This window comes from Zonotrichia albicollis, chromosome 10, assembly GCF_047830755.1.
Source record: "Zonotrichia albicollis isolate bZonAlb1 chromosome 10, bZonAlb1.hap1, whole genome shotgun sequence".
In the NCBI taxonomy this organism is placed as follows: domain Eukaryota; kingdom Metazoa; phylum Chordata; class Aves; order Passeriformes; family Passerellidae; genus Zonotrichia; species Zonotrichia albicollis.
The window spans coordinates 21,483,748-21,497,284 of record NC_133828.1 but is presented as its reverse complement, the minus strand read 5'-3'; the positions used below and the strand labels follow the sequence as shown (position 1 = coordinate 21,497,284).

Below are 13,537 nucleotides of genomic sequence, written 5' to 3'. Positions count from 1 at the left end.
AGCGTGCGCTTCCCGCTGCCTCGCTCCGCTCTCGCAGGCGGCTCTGGTCGAGGCTCGGCGCTTCTGGGTCTCGGCCGGCAGCGGCGGAAGCCCACGAGCAGGGACAATCCTTGTCCTGATGCTCCCCCATCCGACAATTTCTGGGTGTCTCCCTTCGCACAGCCGACTCTTTTGCCGTTATTTCCATCGGGTTTGGTTCCTGCCCGCGCTGCGGGGCCGTCAGCGCCCGGGCGGGGGCCGGCCGGACCCGCGGCACGGCAGCGCGGCTGGGGCGCGCCCGGCTCCGCGGGGCGGCTCCGCGGGGCCACTCCGCGCCCGCACCGCCCCGGTCCCCGCGCAGCCCCGGCCCCCGCGCTGCCCACGGGCGGGGCGGGCGGGGCGGGGCGCGGGGCGGCGGGCGGCGCGGTGCGCGGGGCGGTGCGCGGGCGGGCGGGGGGGCGCGGGGGGCGGCGCCGGCGCTCGGCGCTGACAGCCACATGCCGCCCTGCCTGAAAAGGCTGCGAGGCGCCGGCGGGGAGGGAGAGGAGGCGCAGACGGCGCCCCAGCCCGCACCACCGCCGCCGCGCCCCGGGGGATGCCGAGGCGCCGGCCCCGCGGGTCGCCCTAAGGGAGAGGCGCTCCGCCGACAGCGCCCGCCCCGCAGCCCCGGTGCGGGGAACGCCGCCGCCCCTCGCTGAGCCCCGCCGGTGCTGGTCGCGAGTGGGGCGCCCACACGGGGCGCGGCGCGCCCGGGGTAGGGAGGCGAAGCCCGGCCCCGCAGCCTCGGGTCTTGCGTTGTGGGTTTCGGGTTTTTTTTATAATTTGTTCCGGAGGATGGATACGTTTCTTCTCGCCTGGGGATTTCTAGGGCTGTGCTTGCCCGGCTCCGGAGGCACAGCGGAGACAGGTAAGGCGCCCTCAGGAACAGGGGATGTCCCCGTCCGCCCAACTTTCGGGTTCCCGGGCGCGGTCCCGGTCTCACGCATAGATGCTTTGCGTGGGAATAAATTTAGGGAATGCATGAGCGATCGGCCGCGCCTCGCAGCTTTCGCAGCACGGGTTTTGGAGGGGCTCATGCGTGTGTCGGGGCGGGGATGGCGCACCCCCGGCAAGGAGCGCAGCGCTTGCAGCCGCGCGGCTCCCAGCGCCCGGCGTGGAGGGGCGAGCGGATGGAGCCGCACTGGAAAGTTGCGTGCTGGTTTTTTGGGGAGCTGCGGGGAAGGGAGGGCAAGCGGTAGGGGCCTGCCACATGTCGAACACCCGCATCCGAATGTCCGCGGCCCCGCGCCGGTTGCAACCTCGGGAAACTTTAGGTGAGAAATTAAAATTGTCTGGCGGGAGCAGGCAGTCGGGGCCGTGCGGAGCTGGGAGCGGACGAAGCGCTGCGGTGGCGGCGGCACCCTCAGGAAAGGCTGCCCGCGGTACGTGCGGGACCTGTACGCACTTCGCAAACGCTGGGCTGTCCCGGGACAAGGCGAGTTCATGTATCGGGACGCGAGTGTCTTTTTCTGCTCCTCGCTGACAGGCTAGGCTGGACTGTCAGGAGGTGCCGGGATGAAACCCGTCTTTGCGGTGCTTCGGCATGGAGACAGGAGTGGGGCAGGCTGACGCTGGGCCCTATGCTCCCCGGCCACTGGGTTTGAATCTCGCTAGTGGGGGCAACAGGGTCCCTATCTGGAATAGTCTCTGAAGGAAAAGGATTTGCCGTCCAGTGCTCTCTCGGGGCTCCTTCTGTGCTCAGGAGCTGCCTGGCAGAACGGTGGTGCCAAGCCGGCAGCTGCTGCGCTGTGGCTTTGCCTTCCCGTTAGTCGGGGCCTCGGGACATGGCTCAGGGCCCTGAGCTGCGGTCTGACCCGAGCAGCGTTTGATGATGGCAGAGTGCGTTCTCCCTTCTCCTGCCCCGGAGCTGTGTGGCCATCCAGCTTCCCCTTGAAAAGGGGAAGTGAGAGAGTCTCTGATCCCTGAGAAAATCCCTCTCTTTTGCAGCGCGAAGCACAGACACTGCCGATAAACATTCAGCTGCTGGTTGGCATCACCTCCTTCCTTACGGGTTATAAAGGAAAGGAAAAAAAAAATCCCATCTTTTGTTCAAGCAGGAAAGCGAATAGGCACTTGATGGGATGAAGAGATAGGGCAGTGTCCTGGGAGGCCCTTGCTGAGTGCAACAGTCTTTTCAGATGAACCCCGTTGCAGAAGCAGTGTCTGATCCCCTGGAGCAGGTTTTGTGCTGTGGCAGATCGGGCTGTACCCTGAGGCTGGCTCCTGAGGGTGCACTGGCCAGTCTGCTTATGATCCCTGTGGCCGCTGAGCCCGAGTGTGTGCCTGTGTCCATGTGCTCACCTCCTTCTATCCTGGAGTGAGCTCAGCATCAGGACTGTTAGCTAGGAGGAGGTTTGAGCAAACCGTGTCTCTCAGGCCATTCAGGCGCTGTAAGCGGTGTTTATTTGAATGCGGGGTTTTCCCGGCTAAGCAGAGCATCACATGGTGTTGGAACCAGCAAGGAAGTTGTCTCTCTGTGGCCGACACCAGCGGTGGTTTGCCGAGATGATGATGTGTGGCTGCAAGTCCGGTCAAATGACTTTATTACCAGCACAGTGAGCAAAGGTACGGGGTAATGGGATGCAAACCTCGATCAGGCTACACTCAGCTTCAGTAAATTAGCCAGCCTAGTAAGGGAAACATGCCAGAGGTAGATGGATTTATGTTTCAGTCTGGTGTATCTGAAAGCCTTCCCCCATTATGGAAGTCCCTCTTTAGGTTCCCTAAGGGAGGTTAGTAGAGAGGGGAGACGTTTTTAATAGACAATAATATGATAATCCACATGGAAAAAAACCCTCATGCAATATTTCTACAGTAAGAGATAAACAGTGCAGCTGCCAATTTGTATGTAGCCAAGCAAACCCTGAGATAACCATGGAGGAGAGTGGGTGGGAGACCCGTGAAGATAAATCTGAAGGTTGGATGGCTGTGTGTTTTTCATCTTCCCGTAAAAAGCAATGAAGTAAGAAAGTAACAGATTTGAGTGACCCAAGTACTGAGCCGTTCAGATGATGTTTATGCAGCTCTGAGCAAAGCTCACTCTGAAGCCTTCAAAATAGTTTACTTAAAAGCTATTATTTTTAGTAGTGACTTAGGAGATGTAGCAAGGTGGGGAGGGGGACCAAAACAAATTGCTGCCAAGCAAGTGCACGGCCACACATACAAACATGCACACACACACCCACACAACACTTGAGTGTAGTGCCTTATGCCTGTGTGCTGTTAACTCGGCTCATACTGGAAACAAAAGCTTTTTTAGACTAGGAATCAGATAGTTGTCGGAGCATCACTGAAAACCACTGATACAAGCTCGGTGGGGGGCTCTGATCCCGGTTAGGATGCTGCATTTTGTTTTCCTAGTTTTACTGCGACAGAAAATCATGGTGTGTGGTGTCTGGAGTGACAGGCATGCATGTTGGTCCCAGAAGGCTCTATGGAGGTGTTTCCCATCTCCCTGCCTTGCTCTTTCTGCCCCCCTGCCCCCATCCTCCTTCCCAGTATCTTCTCTGTGTTTGGTACCTTGTGTGTGGCTTTAGAAGGTTAAAAAGAGAAAGCCCCCCACTTTGCTGGGCTGGAGCAGGCAGCACTTCCCGTCCCGGCAGGCAGGTGGTTGGTTTCCTAGCAGAAACCTCCAGTGCTGCCAGGCACCAGGACATGGTGGCCTTGTACTGCAGATAGCTTGAGAGGAGAAAGCATCCTTCATGGGGTTTAGGAAGCTGTCAGGTTCAGATAAGGCTGGGATCCTATCCTGTGGGACCCCCAGTTGTATTAATAAGGAAAAATTAATTTTTAAGCACTGGGATTGCTGCCAAATTATATGACCTCTGACAGACCAGCTGTGCTAGGAAAATAAATTGTCTACATCTGAGACCCGTGATCCTATCTGAAATCAAAATAGAAAAAAGTTGTCATTTAGCCACAGTGGTGGGGGCAGATTGCACCAACCTGAGAGCAAACTGGAAGCTGTTAAACTTGTTCTCCATTGTGTAGTGAAGTCACCACCACCGTGCCCCCATGGAGCCTTGGGAATACAGTTGTCTAATCTGGGAAGTGCGGAGAGCTGATGTGCCTGCACACACCCAAACTGGGGCTGATGGTGTCAGCACAGGGGTGGGGGCAGAAGTGGGGTGTGAACGTTTCCAGCTCCATCCTCACTGTGTAACAGCCCTTTGACACATTTCTAATTATAATACACACACACACAGACAAAGAGGTAGCTGGGCTATTTTCGAAATCCCTGTCTACACCCTGGTGGAAACCGCAATACTAGCAACAACATAAATCAGAGCTGTTGCTAACAGTGTTGCACACGGCTTAGCGCTACAGTAGCATGGGTTTAATCACACTCAGAATCAAAGGGTCAGCCTGCTCCCTGCCTGAGCCAAAGCGCAGCTCGGAAGGCCGGATCCTGAGCCAGGCTTGATGCCTGTGCAGTGAAAAGACACAAACTCAGACACGGAGGAGAGGTTTGTCAGCACGAGGTCACCGGGCATGGGGCCAAACACTCGAAATCTCAACTTGGATGTGTAACCCTTTCTATGTGCAAGTGGTGCCCGTGAATCAGGGAGGACAGCTAGAGTAATGCTGGGAGGCTGGGCTCCAGCTACAGCCTTGGTGAGGTGACCTCTTCCCAAGCAGTTTGGGAAAAGGGGTACAAGCGACAGGTTGGCATGCAAAATAGCCTGAAAGTCCTTACAGCTATCCACCCCACTTGCAGGGGTGGATAGCTGTAAGGACTTTCTGTCTGACTGTGTCTTCCTCTGTCTTCATCCTTGATGAATCAAAGAAAATGGGCTCCAGAGATAAAGTACTGGGCTCCATGTCTTTGAAACCTACCCTCATTTCTCCCTGTGCACTTGAGACAAAGGCAAGACATCTGCCCAGCTGTTCTGGGGGGTCACCCGGTCGCTGTGAAATGCTGTCTGTGTAAGACTTGAATGCTTGCCCTTTTTTATGTCCCTTCTAGGAAGAAGGTGAAGCCAAAAGGATGCTCTCCTTTTATTCTGCTTATGTTTTATTGAAAGGCTTCTTTGAACCCCCCTTTTTTAAAGGAACGCATGCAGAAAGAGGAAGGAGGAAAACCCCATCTGCATGTAGACACATACACTTATAATCTCCCTGATTCCTCCTCTCTCTTCACAGGCACACAGATCTCTACCTTTTCTCTGACACACAGAGCCACACCAGCCCTGCTGCTGCCACACATGCACACTTCTGCATCCATCCCTTCTCTGTGCCGTCCCTCACAAACCCAGAGGCCCTTGACAACTTTCACCCTCATGCACACCCCAAGCTCACTGCAGCTTTCCTCCCTCCTGTTTGACTGCTGAATATGTGCTCAGCAGGTAACAATGTGTTTAAGACGCTCAGCAGAATGTGCAATAACTTTGACAGCGTGCTCAAATCCAGCTGCTGCTGAGCCTCACCACCAGCACCAAAGGCTGAAGCCACTGCTGCTTGGCAGTGTGCACAGGGGGACCCCATGGCAGGGCTCTCTGAGTGGCTCAGGAGGGGCTGCTCTCCTCCTCTCCCATCCGTGGGGCTCTTTGCAGCCAAGGGTCTGCATTGTGCTCTGAGGTTCCAGCAGGGCCTCTGGGAGGGAGGGCCCAGCCAGGGGTGTTGTGAGATTGAGAGGCTCTGCCAGCTGCTGTGGGAAACTGCCACTGCCTGATGGGGAGAAAAGGATTCAGTTTCAGAATGGACTCTGACAGATGAGTTCAAAAGGTGTGAGGAAGCTGGGAGGGTGTGGGGGAGATGAGAGATGAGATAAGCTTTTTTTTTCTTGTTGGAATTTTTGTACTAATAATACTAATTAGTATTTTGGAGGCATAGAACACCTTTCATCAAGCCTGAAGCTCTTCAGAGAGGAATCCTAGGGGAATCTTTTTTCCATGTGTACAACTAGAAATGTCTCTTGTCTCCATGGCCCTTGAACGAGTTTGTTATTGACAGCATTAATGGGGGTGGCTCAGCAAATTTTCACCATCATATTTTTTCCTCATGTAGCCTATAGGTAGGGTGGCAGGCTGCCATGCAGAAAGCTTAAAGCTTCTGTTTCCCTGCCTGCAGTACTGGGGAGTTTTACTCAGAAACTGCCTTACCTGCAGCTTGAGGGTCTCCTAAAGCTGCCACCTATTCCTGGGAGATGGCAGTGTGTTTCCATGAGATTTCAAGCCCCTGGGAGCCTAACAGAGAGGCAGGCATGATTTCTCCAAGTTCAAAATGCAGTTATTTGCCTCCCTTGCATGTGTACACACACACACTGGCATGCTCCCCAGGATGATTACTGGAGCAGCCAGGAGTTGTAATTCCAGACCCACAGATTATATTTGCAGGCAATCTGGGAGAATTGTGTGTACACAGCTCTATAGGGAGACTGTCGCTATTAAGTTGGTTACTCTGTTGGAATTGCATTTGCCTTTCATATAAGATGAAAAATAATAGTTAGTGAAGGTGGATAAACAGGATCTAAAATCTCATCAAAGATATAAGAGAGGGCTTGGACAGGATGGACATTTAAAGGTCAGGGTTGTCACTGGCTGAAGTGGTACAGAGCTATGTCAGCCCCTGGAAGGCAGCTATCCAGAATCCCAGGGGTAGAAATCAGCTGAACTCCAGTGATTTCAAAGCAAATTACCTGGATTTGCATGCAGAATTTGGCCCTCTCATTTTCCATGGTGAAGCTTGAGTAGGTCTCTATTTCAAGGTTTCTATTTAATTCTTTTGTGGATTAACATGGGGGAAAGAAGTGTGATTATCAGAAGTCTCCAAATCTTCTCTCTCTTCCTCCCTCCAACATTCCCTTCTTATTTTAAAATAATTTGAAATTATCTCTTTTTTTGCAAAGGTTTGGAGCTAAAATCTTCCATTTGCTGAGCTTTCTAGTGTTCTCCTTTCACTGCTGTCCAGTGCTATAAAATGAATATATTGCATCCCTTCCCAGTTGCCTTAGGAAGCAGTCAAATGGCTGCATTCCTCAACTGATGGATTGGCGCGTTCCTTTCTTGCTTAAGCCCAGACAGTGTTTTATGAGCTTGTCTCATGACAGGCTTGAGACACTTTGAATTGAACACAATCCTAGTTCAAATCACAAAAGCAGTCTTTAAATTCTACTTTGCTGTGTCTCTACTTTTAAGTGAAATTTTACTTAAACTGGTAACATTTCTTTTTTTAAATTAAATGTTCTGGGGACTCTCCCTGATTGTGTGAAGTCTGAAGATGTGGATGTGGGTAGTGCTCTGGAATGAAATGTGCATGTAAGAGCCTTGTGTTGTTTGGGTGTGTTTGTCCATTAATTTGTTCAGGAAGCCTTTGAAGCTTTATCTTGCAATCCAAAGCAAACACACTTCTGCTAAAATGATCTATGCTACTGGGGATAAAACATCTAATCTTATTAGCTTCCTCTGCACTTTGTCTCTCTCCTTGGCCAATGGTTAAACTGCATGATTTAAGTCTGAGAGTTCATATGATGTGTTTCTGCCTCCTGTGAAAGTTGTGCTCTGTGGTTTGGGGTGAGATCCCCTGCCACGCTAGCAGTGCCCAGCCAGGGTCAGAGCTCAGGAAAGGAGGCAGGATGAGCGTTAATGGTAATGAGTCCCTGGCAGCAGAGATCTGTTTGTCTCCTCCATACTGGCGTTTGGCAAAGTGCTTGGACACGCATGGACCTTGAAAAACTCGGAAGAGCTGTGTGATGAACAGAACTGAAACATGGGTTTCCTGCACAAGGGCTCAAGCCAAGTTCAGCAGCTCTGAGAGAAGTGGGTCATGTATGCCAGCACCTGTATTTTGCTGTGCTGTCAGGGGGTTGACAGGGCAAATCTCCTCTGCTCAGTGCTGAATCCTGGGACAGTGCTGAATCAGTGCTGAATCCTGGGACATGGAAATCTTCTGCAGTGGTTGAATGAGAGTATGAAGTTGGGCTGGAGGGCCTCATGCCAAGAAGAGAAATGACAAGGCTAGGCAGTGCATCTGCCTGCTGTGGAACGCCCACGTCTCTCTCCCTTGTTCCTTTGCTGTCCTCAAAGGCTGCTCTTTTCAAGCAGCACAGTCAGTGATGCTGCTGCTGCTGCTTGTAAGGCATCCAGAACACCCTAATTTTTGTGTGCAGCCCTGAAAGCTATCCCAATAGTAAACTGACCTCAGCAGGTCAAAACACATGGTAGTGTTGTGCTGGACACTACAAGCTCTGAGAGGCTGTAGTATGTATGTTTGTTGTGAAACGGGCCTCTCTGGTGATGATTATTTTTGTTACAGACAGAGTTGGCTTTAGTTTCTGCGTGGAAGGTCCAACAATAACAGTGAGCCCTGCTCTCCTGGGGTGAGGGAAATCCAGAGGGGTTTAATCGGCAGGAAATTCAAGTAGGAGAATGCTCTGCTCCCGGCCTAAGGTTTCAGTATGTGCCTGATGAGCTGCAGAGCTGAAAAACCCCAAGTGTAGGTGAAGGTTCTTGGAGCCTGGCTGTTATTTTTGGGTCCTCTGAGTGATGATTTTGTGTTGTGGCCTGGGAGAGCCAGGAGGAGACTTCATCAGGCTGGGTGTCTCCAGCAGGTCAGGACACAGAAATAGGTGTAGTTCCCCTGTTGGGGTGGCCCCGCATGGAGGAAGTTGCAGGGATAATTTGTGTTATGGTGAGCCTTAATGAAAAGAGGGGTCTGCAGATTTCCCAACCTACCATAGTCTATTCCAACACTGCCAAGGAGTATTGACCTCTCTAACCTCCCTTGAGGAGCCCTGCTGCTCTCCTGTGGCCTTGTTGTTGGCACAGCACTCCACTGGCCCCTCTACTGTGTGGACTGGCAGGGGCCCCAGCAGTTTGCTTTGAATGCCTGCATTTTGCTTACTGTGCAATGGGATGTCCCATGCACCTGGAAGACTTGGCTTGTACTTCAGAATTTAATTTTAATTTTATTAAGTGAATTCGGGGCTGGCAAAAGCTGCTGAAGCCCATTAGCTATGGAACACATCTTGCTTCCAACGCGTACAGACTGAGCAGTAGCCATGCCCCTAACCTTTTCTTTTTTTTTCTTTTGCATGCATCAGTTTGTAAGAATCCATTTACATAGAAGTTTGAGCCTCTACTGTATACAAAGCAAGGCCATATTTTATACAGAAAGACAGTGGTTGGCACAACTGCTGAGTCAAATCCTATGCCCATCAGTGGGCATGGTGACAGATTTTTTTGTTCTCATAGCAGGTACCTGCTAGATACCTGTGACTCAAAAGAGAAAAAGCCCAACAGAACATTTACATATATATTAAAGTAATTTTGCCTCTTCAGATAACTCTAAGAAGCCTTGAGTTCCTGGTATGCTATTGCCCACCATGTGGGCAAGGCAGTGCTATACTGAAGTAGCCCCCTTCATTTCTGCGGACTTCTTGGATAGGAATGAATGAGAGGACAAAATGTTTCTCTGAGAGACATAAATAAGCTTTCCTGCAGGTGGGCAGACTCACTGCTCCAGGAAGATGGTGACATTTTCCTGCTAAATCTGAACACCTGAGGGATGTGGCTGGTGCTCATTGACTTGGGAGGTTCACCTGCTTGCCCTGTTTTGCTGGAGAGGTCTCAGCTGCAGAGAGCTGGGCTCCAGCCCCTCTCACTCAGGCTGCCCTCACTGGCACCAACAGTCTAATTTGGGCACCAAGCTGACCTGAAATTAGGATCAAGACTAGGATTTTCTTTAGCTCAGTCCCACTGAACTGCGATGTTGCAGGGCAAAGGAGAAGTTTCAAGGTCAGAGTAGAACTGTGTTTCCACTCCTGAGTTCATTAGTTAGGGAAGAGCTGACATCCCTGTTCACATGACAGTTCCCCTCCAAGGGGTTGAGCTGCAAGGGCTCACAGGGTGCTCACGGTATCTGGCATGAGTAAGGGGCTAGCAGCTTCTGAGTGGTGGGTGATGTTGGTGGTATCAGCCTAGCGGGTAGCATGTGTGTGAAAGCTGGAGAGACGGGAGGGAATCACGAGGTGTGGACGGATTGACTGTGTTTTCATTGTTTGGAGACTTTGCCCTTTCCAAGAAAAATAATCTGCAGCTTGAATATTTTTCTTTGCTGGAGGGGGTGGACATGTGTGCAAACGAGGTGTGAATTTTTATGAGAAGGTGTGAAAGTGCGTACATGAGCGAAGTGTGAATTACACGTCTATTTGTACATTGATGTCAACAAGTCCATGAATTTCTTCTTTCCACGTGAATGTCTCTTTCTCTCCCTCCCTCCAAACCCACATAAACACATGTGTGGGCAAATATGCCTTCCTGAGAGAAGATATTTGTGCAAGAATGTAGGTTTGTAAATGTTTGTGTGTTGAGCAATCTCTCCTGTGGAACAAAACCAGATGTTTTTTGGTATTCTCAGCTCTTCATGGCAGTGCTGCATTTTTTCCCCTCGTATTTTTCAGGATACTTACAGGATTATTTTAAGAAAAAGGGAAGGCTGCAGATCTGCCTTTGGGTGTGTGCGAAGAAAGTTATTTTGAAGAATGAATGTGTTAGAGGTCATGAAAAACATGGGGGAAACTGAGTGTTTTTTCACGGCAAAGGAAGCCTCGCTGGCCCATGAAGGGCCCTCCTGTTGCCCGTGTTTTTGCACAGGACACGTGCATTTGCTGCAGGCAGCGTGCAGGCAGCAGGTTGTTTATTCAAAGTGCTTTTTTTCCAGGAAGCATTTTTGCTGAGGGTCCTGCCTGACTCCTGCTGCTCGCCTTGGCGCTGGCAAGAGGGCAGTTTGAGCAGGCTGGGATGTCCCTACCGAGAGCTGGTAGACTTGTGACAGCCTGGCAGGGGACACCCCTGGGACCTGGCAAACCCTGTGGCAGAGGAACAGAGCCAGACCCACAGCAAGGGGCTGAGGCCACACAATCTGCACTGCTTTGCTTCTCCTGGGTGGGCCTGGGGCTTTGCAGTGAGTGCTACTGTGGAGGGAGAGGAACATCCCTCAGGACCATGGCAGTGGGGAACACCCTGGAACACACCCTTTGCTCATGGAGCTGCTGGGATGTGTGGTTACCCTCCTTTATCAAGGGTGATCCTTCTCTGTGCCTTGGCTCCCTTGGGGGTGTGGGTTGTGCTGCAGCCTCCATCTCAGGGTGTGCAAATGTGGGTCTTGGGAAAACCCAGTTGCACCCTCCTGCATGTCCAGGATCCTCTGGGGCTGTGGGGCTAACCTGACAGTGGGAACATCCCACAAGGGTTTGCATCCCACATTGTACCCCGCTGCTTATTGTCAGGGGGAACTTTCCACAATGTGGGACCGGGGCAATCCCATATGCCTGCCAGCCTGCCCTATGGAGGGACTTAGGGCTTTGTTGGGTTTTGCCGATTTTGGTGGGGTTTGTGTGTTTTTCTGGGTATGAAGAGGCAATATTATTTTCTGGGGGCAGCTGTTGCAGCTTGTGGGCCTGGGTGCAGATACAAGGGGGTGGCAGGGGAGTGGGGAAAGCAGGACACACAGTGGGGGCCCATGGAGAAAGGGACTTTGGGATTTGTAGTGCGTTATCAAGTGACCCTGTGATGCAGTGTTTCCTCCCAGCAAGTTATGCTATAATAAATTTGATTTGCAGCATTCATGAGATTAAATGTTTTTTTGATTACAAAATCACCCTCTAGGGCCTGTTCTAGCCCAAAGCTGAGAGAGCTTCCTCTGCTTACCACGCAGCCATTGCCAGCCATTTGTGGGCTAGTCCCACAAAACCACCACTGCTGATTATCTGTGTCTGCAGCTCCAGTGCATGGGTTAGCTTGCAAGTCTGCTGAGGCGTGTTTGCTGGGGCAGGCAGGTTGGGAGGGAGACACAGCAAAGGGAGAGGGGCTTTCATGGGGTTGCAGGCTGGGGCCAGGAAGGACAGGTACTGTCCTTAGCTCTGCCACACAGTGTGGCTGGGTCTGGGCTCACCAGCATCCCTGACATGCCTCAGTTTCCTTCCCTGGAAACAGCACAGCTTTCTGTCCTCCTGCAGCTGGATTGAATTTGTAGTGTCTAAATTCTGGTGTCTCTTGAGGCAGCTGTGGGAGACTGACACAGAACAGCTTGCAAAGGAGGCAAAAGAAGGGATAAAACAAGGCAGCTACAGATGATCTGATATCAATCTGTCTCTTACTTTATGGCTCTGTAATTGCCTTGGCAAGAGCATTCATTTCTCTTTTCTGGTCTGTGTGAAATGCGGTATGTAAGTGTGGCAGGAGGTGGAGGGGAAAGGAGTGTGTTTGTTCTGCAGAATAATTCTCCTTGCCCAGAGATTAATATCATTATTAGAGTACCAAAAGGATGTCAATGGCCTGGAGAATGGTCTTTATCAGACCACTGCTATCAGTGGCCCCGGGAGGCCTGCTGTGCACACCTGATGCCCAGAACATCTCTCAATGCCTTGTTCCCTTCTGTGTCTCTGCAGCTCAGCCATGCGGGGGTCGCCTGAACTCCAAGGATGCCGGGTACATCACCTCGCCAGGGTACCCCAATGACTACCCCTCCCACCAGAACTGTGAATGGGTCATCTACACCCCTGAATCCAACCAGAAGATTATCCTCAACTTCAACCCTCACTTCGAAATTGAAAAACACGACTGCAAGTAAGAGCCTTCCTCTACCGCTCTAGTACATAGTTACCTCCTCTTCCTGCTTTTGCCTAGTCTTGGGTATGGGTCTTGTACTTCTGCTTGAAATCAAACATCACTCTGAGCCCCCACAGTGCTGCATCTCTTTGCCTTTCCAGAGCAAGGGTTGCCTGTGAGGTTGTAAGATGCTGCTTTGGACACATAGGATGAGCCTACTCTGCAATAAACCTGTAGTTCTTAACTTGGCCTGATACCGCCTGAAAGTAAGATCCAACTGGTTAAAAGGTTAAAAGGCCACTGTTTTTTCTGTATTGAAATAGCCTCACTCTTCTTTTAAATCATACTGGGAGAGCAGAGCAATTTCCTGCTGTGTAACTAGGCAGAGGTATGGCAGAGTGCCCTGTGGCTGGAGACCCAGATTTAGGCCATGTGAGGCTAGAGGCATGGTGGTCTGAGCTGTTTGGGCTGGATCTGACTTCCCAGTGCTCTTTCTGCTATGTTTGGTAAACTGGGGAGGTAAGGTTTTTTTTTACCTTTTATTCCCTTTTTCTTCTAAGAAAGGACCCAGAAACTAGATGTCTGGGAAAAACAATTAACAACTAGTAAAGAATAATTAAAGGCATCAAAGGGCGTCATAAAAGGCTGAGTTAATAACATGGTCTCAGCAGACATTGAAACCTGTGGGTTTCATCTGGAATCCACAGCCAGCTACAGGGATGCCTGAGTGTGAAGGAGCTTGGGGTCTCCTAAAACAGGCCTGACATAGCAGTCCTGCTCAATACACTGGTCCTGTTGATTAAAAGGGAGTTGCATATGGAGAGGGAAATTCTGTTTGTAAAAAAGGACAAAGGAACAGGGGAAGCATTTATGGGGCTGCAGAATCAGTCCTGCGGAGAACAAAGAATTCAGCATGGGTTTGATGATGTACTGAAGGTTATGAAGTGCAGAGCTGGATCCTCAGCTATCAT

At 51.2% G+C, this 13,537-nt stretch overlaps 1 protein-coding gene across 6 annotated transcripts in view; it reads left to right on the top strand.

The window, feature by feature from the left end:
* The first annotated feature begins 751 nt into the window (after positions 1 to 751).
* The window catches only part of NRP2 (neuropilin 2), an 88,519-nt gene continuing 75,733 nt past the window's right edge, over positions 752 to 13,537 (top strand). For all 6 annotated transcript variants that reach the window (XM_005484146.3, XM_005484145.3, XM_026791638.2 and 3 more), the window contains exons 1-2: positions 752 to 886; positions 12,407 to 12,584. In XM_005484146.3, the coding sequence (XP_005484203.2) occupies positions 814 to 886; positions 12,407 to 12,584 (251 nt within the window). In that variant the 5' untranslated portion in view covers positions 752 to 813. The remainder of the gene's footprint in view (positions 887 to 12,406; positions 12,585 to 13,537) is intronic.